At 33.1% G+C, this 12,221-nt stretch overlaps 1 protein-coding gene across 1 annotated transcript; it reads right to left on the bottom strand.

The window, feature by feature from the left end:
- Positions 1 to 6,847: 6,847 nt before the first annotated feature.
- LOC109191060 (39S ribosomal protein L47, mitochondrial) lies at positions 6,848 to 11,860 on the bottom strand. The gene is made up of 4 exons (XM_019341636.1): positions 11,748 to 11,860; positions 11,357 to 11,568; positions 9,349 to 9,506; positions 6,848 to 7,211 (listed from the first exon to the last, which is right to left on the bottom strand). Exons 2-4 carry the CDS (start codon positions 11,523 to 11,525, stop codon positions 7,104 to 7,106), a joined length of 435 nt encoding a protein of 144 aa, XP_019197181.1. The 5' UTR covers positions 11,526 to 11,568; positions 11,748 to 11,860; the 3' UTR covers positions 6,848 to 7,103.
- Between the last annotated feature and the right edge of the window lie 361 nt (positions 11,861 to 12,221).

Genomic DNA, 12,221 nt, shown 5'->3' with positions numbered 1-12,221 from the left:
CATTATGGATTATGGATTAAAACGATAAGGTACATAATTCATATTTGTAAAATATAAAATTTTATAATACAAGACACGAAAAATCACAACATAAGATATATACACACGTTATGTATTTACTTATTTTTCAATCTGATTTAGGTACATAATTTGTAGGGTGAATCAACGATTTGGTCCCTCACTTATTCGCGACTTGTCAATGTTGCCCCTGAATCACGTATTCATCGATTTAGTCCCTGAAAATAATTGTTTTTCGCCAAATCAGTCCCTATGGCCGTATTCCGTCAAAGTCTCAGGCGAGAGCTCCGATTTGCCCTGGGCATTTTGGTCTTTTCACTCCTTCTTCATTAACTCCGACAAAGCTTCACCGGAGAAGCTTAAGCTCGCCGGAAGGAGCTTCATCTCTTCTCTGCTCGTCGAGTGCATGCGTTGGGTGTCTTGAACAAGAAAGGTGGCCTATTTGTGATGGATCTTTATGGAGGCACATCATCAGAGCGTGAGCTGCAGCTGCAGAGGAAATTTCCTAATTTCACGGTATGCTTTACTTTCGTTAGAAGATTGATTTTCAGTCTCTGCTTCATGGCTATTTCACTTGAAAACAAAAAAAACCATGTTTTTTAAAAATGCCCAGATGGTCATTGCGTGAAATTAAAGACCGCTTGGAAGAGGCCGAATTTCGCTGTGTCCACTTTTGGATGCGACAAATGCCAGCCCCGCCGCGTGCTTCAGCAGCTCCGCCCGCCCCTCCGCGCACCGGCAAAGCTGCTCCAGTACGCTCAGACTCCACTCGCAATATCGTTTCTCGTTCGTGTCCAGCAGTAGATCGATCAGCACGGTCGCCGCCCCGGCCTCCGCCGCCTTGATCCGGTTCCTCCCTCTCTGGCAAACGTTGGCCAGTAGGTGCAGCGCGGATTTGGAGGCCTTGCGGGAGAAATTGTCTCGCAAGATTTGGACAACTTGGTGGAAAAAGGAGGGGTTTAAGTTTTTCGTGAGCTGTGATAACGAGGGGTTTAAGGTTGTGGTTTCGAGCATTGATTTGAGAAGCATCATTGCATTTCCGGCGTCGACTTGGCTTGTCGGAGGAGCTTTAGGATGTGAGACTTGGTCACCGGAGGCTTTGGAGTGGGGAAGCGCTCGACGCCGTGGGAGGCGTGGAGGGTGCACCACGACTGGATGACTCGCCGGAGAGTGACGTTTGGGGTCAACAACTCATCATCGGAGGTGAAGCTGACGTTGGCGACGATGGAATGAAGAAGAAGGCGTGAAAAGACTAAAATGCCCAGGGCAAATCGGAGCTTTCGCCTGAGACTTGACGAAATACGGCCATAGGGACTGATTTGACGAAAAACAATTATTTTCGGGAACTAAATCGATGAATACGTGATTCAGGGGCAACATTGACAAGTCGCGAATAAGTGAGGGACCAAATCGTTGATTCACCCTAATTTGTATTCATATATAGGCACAAAATTTCACAACACAAGACACAATTTATACACGACACAATTACTAATTTGTTTCAAGTACAAAATTTATACTCATAAGGTACATAATTTTATAACACAAAACACAAAAACTCACAACAACACACATACAATTGTACTAAGATCCACAGTGCACTCTGAACCATGGTCTATAGTATAAAGATTGCCCTTTTGCCACCTACTAGCAATGCCGTGGGCCCGTGGCAATGTGGCACCCCTCAGGTAGAGTTCTACATATATGCTTTTTATTTCTACTCTCTCGTGTTGATTAGTTACATTCATCCTCTGGATTCCAATGAAAATGTCAACATTAAATCTTTTTTAGAGGGAATAAAAATTGGAAGTAGAATTTTAAAATAGAAATAATATTTTCCCCTCAGGTATCAGCTTTTTGAAACATACCATATTCCATTTATTTCTTATTTTCTAACGTGTTGATTGTTGCTATAATTTATATCAATTTTACATTTAAATAAAAGAGAAATAGTAACTCTTGAGTAAATGTGGCACCCCTAAGGAGTAATTGTACAATTGTAACTAACAACAAATCGATGACCAAAAGTAATTCATATGGGATTCATTGTTTGTTAATTAGTGTGTTGTATGTTTTTTCTACTAATCAGTACTTATATATATGTTTTTTGTATCTCATACGAAATGGTATACGACTCGCAATATCTAAAATGATAAGTTGGATAATATGCTAATCTTTATGGAATTTGATTGCCCAATTAGAAATTATACAATTAGGAATGTTTTTTTTTCTTCGAGGGAACATTTTTTCTTTTTCGAGTACACATTTTTTCTTCTTTGAGTGTATATTTTTTCTCTTCGAGTGCATATGTTTTGTCTCAGTGTATGGTTTTCTCTTTGAGTGCACATCTTTGTGTCTTCGAGTGCGAAATTTTGATATTCAAGTACATACTTTTGTGCCTTTAAGTGCACATTTTTGTGTCATCAAGTGCATAATTATGGGTCAATGTTTACTATATCTTTTGCCTTCTTTTCAATAATGTATAACTAAATTTCTAATAAAATTTGTGAGATTTACAAATGATTTGTAAGGGTAATTGCTTCAATAACATTTAAGTTATTGCTTCGATTGCATATCTTTGTACTTTTAATTGCATAATTTGGCTTTCAACTGTACATTTTGTATCTTCAAGTGCACTAATTTTAGTCTTCAAGTGCATATCTGTATACCTCCAAGTTCACAATTTTGACATTAGAATGTATGTTTGTGTGCCTTTAAATGTACTTTAAAAAAAAAAAAAAAAAAAAAAAGTGCACATTTTTGTATATAAATTTTAATTTTAGTTTAATTCATAGTGGCCCTTGTCTTCTTTCCAAATGGAAGATGGTGCTTTTCAGAGCTACCATGGCAGCATTTATATAAAAATAATAATAATAACGATTTTATGGGCCTTCAATTCATAGTGGCCCTCATCGTTTTCCATAACAGAAGAACACTCACCGTCTTCTTCCATATTTGAAAGAAGATAGATGTTGCTTTCTAGAGTTGCCATAGTAACCATTAATGGTGCCCATGTATATATATAATTTAAATGATTTTAATGGCCTTTAGTTCATTAGTTTTCAAAAACAATTATTATAATTATTATTATTATTATTATTTTTATTATTGGCATTTACATTTTAAATATACTATAAAATATGATGTGACATAACATGACATCAAAGTCATCGGCTAACCGATTTCTTTACATACATGTAAAATCAGGTAAAATGGATTGTATTGTACTATTTTTTTCAATTTTAAGTGCTTCATTGAAACTTTTTGTAATATAATTTAGAGGATTAATTGTATTTTCATAGATAATTAGATGACCTATTTAACATTTATCCCCTTTGTGTGTAGGATTGCTTGTTAAATCATTGGATTTAATATGATTATGCTTGACAATAAAAATTTATGGAATCCATTAATTATATCAAAAATCATATAATCACTCTTATGTATTAACCAACAGTTTTAAAAGTACAATTGAGTGCATTCATGTAAAAATAATAACTTTTATACAAAAATAAAAATTAAAATTTTGTCCAGACTGTGCCTAGATAGATATTTTTAATTATTATTTTTATAATTTAATTAACTTTAAAATGTATTCATTCGTTGATCACTCTTCATGTCTTATATTCAAATTCAAAAGTGTGAAGTTTATATTGAAATTATAATTTTTTTTATTAATTCTTCACTAACAACTATTAGCTATTTGTCAAACACGTACCCCTATATATAATACATTGAGAAGGTAATGAAATTTACCATTCAATCAACAAATTACATATACTTGTGAGTTGTGTCAGCATTCACAAAATAAATAAATAAATAAAATTGTTTGGACATATTTATAGAAACTAAAGTATAACACATGATATTGCCTTGGAAAGTCACATGCATTTCATGAATCATTTGTCTCTTGGTTTCATTGTCGTAGTCCTTGCAATTTGGACCACTTAGTTACCACCTACTCTATTCTCATCTTCTCTGTCTGACTATTTATTTTGATGTTCATTTACTCCAAAAATGAGTTTAAACTATTATTGGATGGGATACTGGTGCATTGCAACATATTCTTGAATTGATTGTGAGAATTTGGTTGTTTAAGTTTGTTTAACATGGAATTAAACCAAATACGGCATGGTAGGAGGTGTATAATTGAACTGAATTTCATGAATACTAGTATATAAAATACTTTAAAAGAATATAAAATTCGTCCTCACCTTTACTATATTTGTCTAATATATATGGTCGGTCTCTCATGAAAATTATTATGTCCCAAGTGAGAATTGTGGTCTAATCTTAGTCATATATTTTGATTAATACACTGTTGTTATTTAATATGAATCAAATCAATATATATATATATATATATATATATATATATATATATATATATAACTACTTATTTGACCAAAAATTAAGTGGGGGTGGGGGTGGGGGTGGGAGGAGGGGAATAGTTCCACGGGCAAATTAGACCCATGAAAGACATTGGTATCCAACAAAATAGTATAAATATCTCTCACTATCATTTTCAAACAACAATTAGTATCTCTAAGCTTCCTAGTATTTTGCATTACCAATTCATATTCATAATGCACACAATTCATGTTCATAATGCACATAATTCATGTTTATTATATCATATTTATGTGTATGTGTATTATGAACATAAATAATGTACATTATAAACATGAATTATGTACATTATGAAGTCAAATTATGTGTATTGAACCAGGATCCACGATATAACGATCTGTGGTTGATCGATTAAGTAGCATGATAGACTTATAGACAACTACGACTACCTAGTTTTATCATTGTGGCATATGTAAGTTGGCCAAGCTACCTTGCTTTGTGCAAGTGGTTCTGGTTTTTAGTCTTCTCGATCACCTCTAATCAGTCATATCCTCCAAAATGTTGATTTCTTATGACTAACAACTACAGTATTAGCTAATAGTTAATTTATTAAACACCTTTCTATAATCAGCTAACATTATCAATTAGTTATACTTTTTAATTAACTCAATCAACTAACAGTTAATAGTCATTTATCAAACAGGACCATTATAGGGAAACTAGGTGAAGACGTTGAAGAAAAGGAGCAAGCTAAGCTAAGTTGTCTTCATCATATATATAAATATATATAATTAAAAGCCTTAGTTTGGTAGGACCAGGAATAAGTAAAGATTAAGCAAAATGATAGTCTTCATCATTAATTGTCTCTAATTAATTAGAAAATTTTTAAAAAGTGATAAACTTTGTTAAGTATATGTAGTACACCAGCAAACAGATATCTTAGACTTTGTTTTAAGTAATGCAAATTGATGTCGTAACTTGAAAGGGATTTAACAAGTAACAATTTTGAAGTATCGATAATTATAAATGTAAAATATATTGAATAATATTCATGTAAGATTAGTGTTCCTTTTCATTTTCATTTTTTTTTTCTCTTTTGAATGATTTATATTAATAATTAATAAATATATCTTCTAAATAGTTCTTTTTTTAAAAAAAAAAAAAACAAACAAACAAAACGGAATATCATTAGAACAAGAATAATGATGATTTTTGGGAGTTTTGTCAGGTTTTTTCTAAGGTTTAAGAGAAAGGAGAGATGGGAGAAAGAAGGTGAGAAATGGCTTGTTGATTTATTTTAATGTGTTATAAATAATATGTTGCATACATATTTTAATGCGTAAGTAATCAATTAACAAAGCATAAGCAACTACCATGTCTGCAAAATTCCTTACATAATTATTTCTCTGTTTTACATTAACAAAGCATAAGCAGTCTTCTATGCCAGCATAGTTATTCTCTATTTTACATCATTTTTACTTAATGTGAGTAACAATTAAATATAATTGTTCACACACAAAAATTCCACTTTTAATATCACAACTATTATAGTATATCACATTTAGTTCTCAATTTTCTATTTTAATATTATTACATTTATTCGGTATACACTTTCAAATAATGATTACAAATTTCTCTCATGATCAAAAAAAAAAAAAAAAATCACACTTGTATAAAACGGGTCAAATTTAAGATAGTTGCTTATTACTTATGATAAAAATCATAATACTATTACAAAAAATTTAATACCAATTTGAAATAAATAAACTATTATTTATAATAAATATTGTAATATTTATATTAAAATAATAAATATTATAATATTTATATTAATACCAATTTAATATTTATAATAAATATTGTAATATTTATATTATCTTATATTAAGATAAAATGATTGTTACTAATTATAAAAATTGTGATGCTTACAACGTGCTTAGACGATCCTACACAAGTTTTTTGTCAAAAAAAAAAACCAAAAAAAAACCAAAAAAAATAAAAAAAAATAAAAAAACAACTCATTTGGATGTTGCCCTCCAAACATCCTTCTTGCCCTTCTTTTATAAGAAACTTATGTAATACCATCTCATGAATCCTTGTCCGTAAGACATGTCGAGTCAAAATGAAAATATAATACTTATACTGAAAAATATAATATTAATCAAGAATAAAATGTTTGTTACTTAAAAAGAAAAATATAACATTTTTGAAAAAAATATATATAATACTTTTACATTTTGATCTAAAAGTATTACATTATACTCACTTTAAAGGACACTTTATTCATGATTAGTATTACATTTTTCAATATAACTATTACATTTTCATCTTGACCCGACATGTCTCACTGATAAAGGCATAAAGCATAAGACAATCTCACAAATAAAGATCTGTAAGACGGTATTACAGGAGAATCATTCTTCTTATTGGGTGGCACCAACCTAGCCACTTTAGTCCAACCCGCAATACGATAAACCGATAAAGCAAACAAATAATTTTCCATGATTAAGATAAGTGATGCATCACATACGAGAGAAACAGCTCAAGTTATTTAGAATCTTCTCCTATTTTTGATACAATAATTAGCAGATAGTGTGTCTAAAGTATGTCCAGAGATCTAACAAAACTTAGCAACACAAATTTTCAGAAACTGAATGTTAAAACTGTGAACTTTTATCCATGGTTGTAGCCATTGGAGCCAGGGACAGCTATAGTTTAACAATGGCTGATGCTTTTTATAGGCCATTTATCATTCTTTTCATCTCAGAAGACCTCCTCGGATCAGGCTCATCAATTGCTCTCTCTGTCAGCACATGCTTGATTCGGCACATAGACTTCCTTACCTGAACACCAATCATCATACAAATATGAATCTAGATACACAAATATACTTACCAAATTGTTTGTCCAATAGCGGCTTCAAGATTCATATGTAAAGGGACAAGCAGTAACTTAGACACTAAGATGCTATTGCTGTTTACCAGACTTCACAACCATTTCTAAAGCCAACCAATTTATGGAATATTATTCTTAATATATTCTTTTTCTGGAAATGAATAAAAGAAATAACCGATCTGTAGTTCTGTACATTTAGAGAATGTGAGAATAGCAGAGGTTCCTTAATTTCTAAAATTTTCAGGATGCTAGGAAGAGCTACCACTGTGTTGCAACTCCAGTACAACTGAAGAATAGACTCTGCGCAAATCACAGCCATCATTACTGATTAGCTTCTATTTCCAGCAAGTCTTTTGAAACACATCAGTATGTCAGAATTTTGTAAATATATCAAGGCAGTGATCTGGTTGTGTACATAGGAGAGACATAGCGAGAGAATGAGGTTCTGTTATGGACATATGAGTGAGAGAGAGGTAGAGGGAGCAGTATTGAAAGAGTCTAGGCCTCTAGGGTTGGGATTGGTCACTTTATTCATGAGGATTGAGAGGGTAGAAACACCATAGATCTCTATCTTAAAGAGAGATTTTTTTTTTTTAAAGGAAGATTGAGGTTCACAAGTCTCATGCACAGAAGAACAATGATGTTAAGCTTGGCCATAGGTATCACATATTACTTGGCAAATGCTGGGGCTCAGTTAATGTCAAGCTGATATGAGTAGCACATAAGTCTCTTCTACAACCCCACCGATGATATTTAAAATTTGTCTTAGCCAGATACAATTCCTTTGGAAACAATATGTACATTCTGCCTGAACATCATGTACGCAGAATACAAACCAACACAAAAAACGTAATCCAGCAAAAGTATATGCAGAAGCAAAAATGGCAATGGGGCAGGGAATTATATGTCCCCTGCCCTAACCTGCCCCACTTTGACACAAGTGCAGATATGGGAAGAAAAGAAAGCAAGAAAGGAGCAGGCATAGAATAGAGTATTGCTGCATTGCAAGCACAACTGCAGTAGTAGCAGGGATACCCTTCCTCACCCACTTCATATTCTTTTTGACCAACTTTTTTCTTAAAACAAGAATCCTATTCTTCAAGGTTATGAAATAATTTGTCTAGAATCATCATCCACACAAACCTCCAGCATATTGTTTCCCCTTCTCCTTTCTGCAAAACTAACTTTGCCTCCATATCTTTGTCATTATAATTTTCCAATCATTGCCATCACTACTAGGAGTCAACCTTAAAAGGCAGCACATTAGCAGCACAGTGTGTCTTATCCACGGGGCTAGCTGACTAAAGTTACCAGCATGACCCCTAGAAACAAAGATTCAGCACCCACTTTTTCACATAACCATCAATCACCTCTTCCTACTTATTGGTTATTATACTATGACCTGGGGTCATATGATTTGTTTCACTCACCAAAGCCAAATCAGGAAAAGACTAAAAGACTGGTGGAAGACAAAAACAAAGTAAAAATCAGGTGGAGTAAGGTATAGGAATGAAAATTGTAAACCAACCCATGAGTATTCACACAAACCTGACCCATGTGGATTGATTTTTCTTTTTTCTTTTTTTTTTTTTCAGGGGAGGGGGGATTGTGTTAAATTTGTACCTGCTGCAGGTTTGGGTTTATAAAACCCACCCTACACATTATATATAAATTATGTCAGTTAATACTACTTAATAGCCCTAATTACTGGATTATTGGCTTCCTGCTTGCAATATATTTCACACAGAGAAATAGAGCAGATAAACATCTTGCACTTTTGTTGGTTACATATTTATTGGAACTTTGATAATATTTACTTGCCGTTAAAATAGAATATTTGGATTATGTTTATTATGGAATTTCAGTTTTAATTTGTGCATTTGTTTATATTTTATTAATTTTTTGAATTTGTTTATTAAAATATAAATTGATAGGTATCTGGATGGGTACCCACACCCAGTAGAGTGGATGCAGGTTTTAAAAATATCTGCCCAGGTGCCCACCATGGTATGGGGAGGGGGTGGGATTTGAAATTATAAAGGTGGCTTGGGTGGTGGAAATCTATAATTCTATATAAATGTTTACCTTAGAAATACGTTCTGGATTTGGAAATCTCAAGTTCTGAGCATAAAGCATCTGCCGTTGAGTCATCAACATATTCTTCTCCTTGAGAAGTACATACCATAGCTTGTTAAGATCATCCCAAGACTTGAGACGCAGCTCAGATGCCTTCCAGCTCCGACCTAAAACATACCTCTTTTTAGTTTTAAACTATTCAAGGTGTACAAACAAATCAATTTATCCACTAAAGTGTCAAGGTCGCTATATGATCAAGCACCAAACAGATACTTATTAACTACACCCACTCAGCATATTAAAGCCCAATATAACATTTCACTGTAATTATAAGGTCAAATCAAGCCAGAGAAGAAAATTAAGCATGGGGAGACATCCTTCTTAACATTATATGGTCAGCTAGTATGCAATTTACCAAAAGACCTCATTAATTAATTCTTAAACATCTTTTATAATGTCAAAAAAATAAAACCAAGCCCGGGAGCCATATCCTTCTCAATACTAAACGTCATTTTCACTTCTACCTCGGTACCTCCTCAAAAAGGAGGCTTTAAGCAAAAGTAGCTTCTTGAATTTTGAGAGTCAAGGGACACCAATCAAGAACATCAACATTCAAATTATCACAAATTTCTACAGTAAAACAAAGTTATATTTCCTCAATGAATTGATCCACAGGTTACGACACTTAATCCAATTCTGACTCTTCTTACCACAAGGCACTCTCATCATTCAAAGTGATCTCATCAACTCATTTTAATTGTAGGCCCTTTGTAGAGGCAGCTCATCAGAAATGGGATTAGTACCATAAAATAATAAAAATTTCATGCAAACCAGAAACAACATTTTTTATAGACATTTACACATTCAGAACTAGCCCATTCCACACCTGCAACACTACTCTCTCTACTCTGATGATAGGCAATGTCAATTTCATATGAGCCAGAAATCAGCATTTTTCCTTGGAATTTACACAAATAGAACTAGCTCATTCCATACCTATAACCTCCCCCTCCCCCCCTCTCCCCCCCACACAGAGGAATGGCCCATCAATTCCATCCAAACCATAAAACAACATATTTGCCTGGCATTTACACATAAAACTAGCCCATTCTACACCTTCAACCTCTCTCTCTCTCTCTGGATTGGCACCGTCTAAGTGTCAACTTCATCCAAACCAGAAAGCAACACATTTTCTGCATGTAGTGTAGAAGTTTTCTGCATATTTGATCCCAAAGGGTCATGCATAAAAGAACAGACAGAAAATAAATGGTGTTGTTTCACTATCACATATTACAAACCATAGAGTGACATTTAATGCTAGTAACATGCTGTATTTGATGATTGATCACATGCACCAAATTCACCAATAGTACTGTATTTAGGTTGATATATTCCAAAAAACTTGAATAGAACAGTTGTATCTGATATATATATATATATATATATATATATATATATATATATATATATATATATATATATATATATATATATATATATATATATATATATATATATATATATATAGTCATCCAAAAAAAACAACAAGATAATCAAATCCCAGTTATATGCAAAATACTAAAAGTTCACAGCAAACTAAAATCAAACATATTTGTAATTTGCACATCTTCATATCAGACAATCATGCCATACTTCAGGAATAAATGAATTGCACCAAAGTGCAAATTATAAAACATTGTTTAGGGTTCCAGAATTGAAGAACTGTCATAATTATGTCTGAGTCTTTTATATCATTAACAGTTTATAACTTCACAGTTTATGCATTAATATTGCGTGAAATGCCAGAATGACATCGACTGCATCATTTGTAAAAATTGGTAGTCACATATTTTCATCTCTTTTCTAAACCTACCTGAACCCTTTTTTTATTAAGCCTTGCAAGCTACAAGAAAGCATGAAATTTAGTTTCTAGCTATACACAGAAAGCAAACAAAAAGAGACAAAAGAACAATGAAACCGGTATCAAGACCAGAAAGCAAGAGATTTCCATCTTTACCATATACAACAGGCTTTTCATCATCTACACTTCTATCAACCTCAAAGAACTGCTCGAGAGGGTTCTGAACTGCTTCCCTCACTGCAGTACCGGAAGCAGCTGCAGCCCCTGAAGACTCGGATTTCGCCGCAGCCAAGAGAGCCCTCCCGAAAAGTCTAGCCGCAAGCATAGTCGCGAATAGATAGCAAGGCACCGGAGAAAGAAAAACTCAGCTGAAAGAAGAAAAATACAGATAAATATAATAAATAATTATTTGAAGCATTTCGTCGAACGTCTGGAGTGCAAAGTTATAACCATCGTATCTGCGGAAACAATCAAACCGTTCTCTATCTAACAGCGTATAGTGAAATGCATTGCTATCAATAAGATTTTAAGCGTGAAAAACACATACCTGCAGTATGGAGAGTCGCCGGAGATGTAGTTTGAGTTGCGCCCAGTGGGATTTTGGCGAAGGAATTGTGGAAACCTTTTCAGAGCGAGCTTATGATGTCCCTTTTGGTTTATTTACAATTGCGAATACCTCCCTGAAATATCAAAAATTATAATTACTTCCTCGTTTTTTTTTTTATGCGTTTCGATTTTCAAGCATTATAATTTTTAAATTTTTTTTTTTTATTTTTTTAAAGCTATTGACTCTATTACATTGTAGTATCTGTTCATCTATACTTTCTAATTAACATATTACGGAGTATTTTTTAAGAAAAAAAAAAAAGAACTTCTATTAATTTAGAGCATCCAAAGAAATAACATCAAGCACAACCACAAAAAGGAGCAAAACTCCACTCGGCACAACATGTCCTAGAAATGGCATCCCTAGCTAGTAAATGAGCTTACATATTCGCATGTTGTTTAGCAAATACAAAAC

The sequence above is a fragment of the Ipomoea nil genome, unplaced genomic scaffold (assembly GCF_001879475.1).
Source record: "Ipomoea nil cultivar Tokyo-kokei standard unplaced genomic scaffold, Asagao_1.1 scaffold1617, whole genome shotgun sequence".
Classification (NCBI taxonomy): domain Eukaryota; kingdom Viridiplantae; phylum Streptophyta; class Magnoliopsida; order Solanales; family Convolvulaceae; genus Ipomoea; species Ipomoea nil.
The sequence above is the reverse complement of the archived record's forward strand: the minus strand, read 5'-3'. Positions and strand labels throughout refer to the sequence as shown.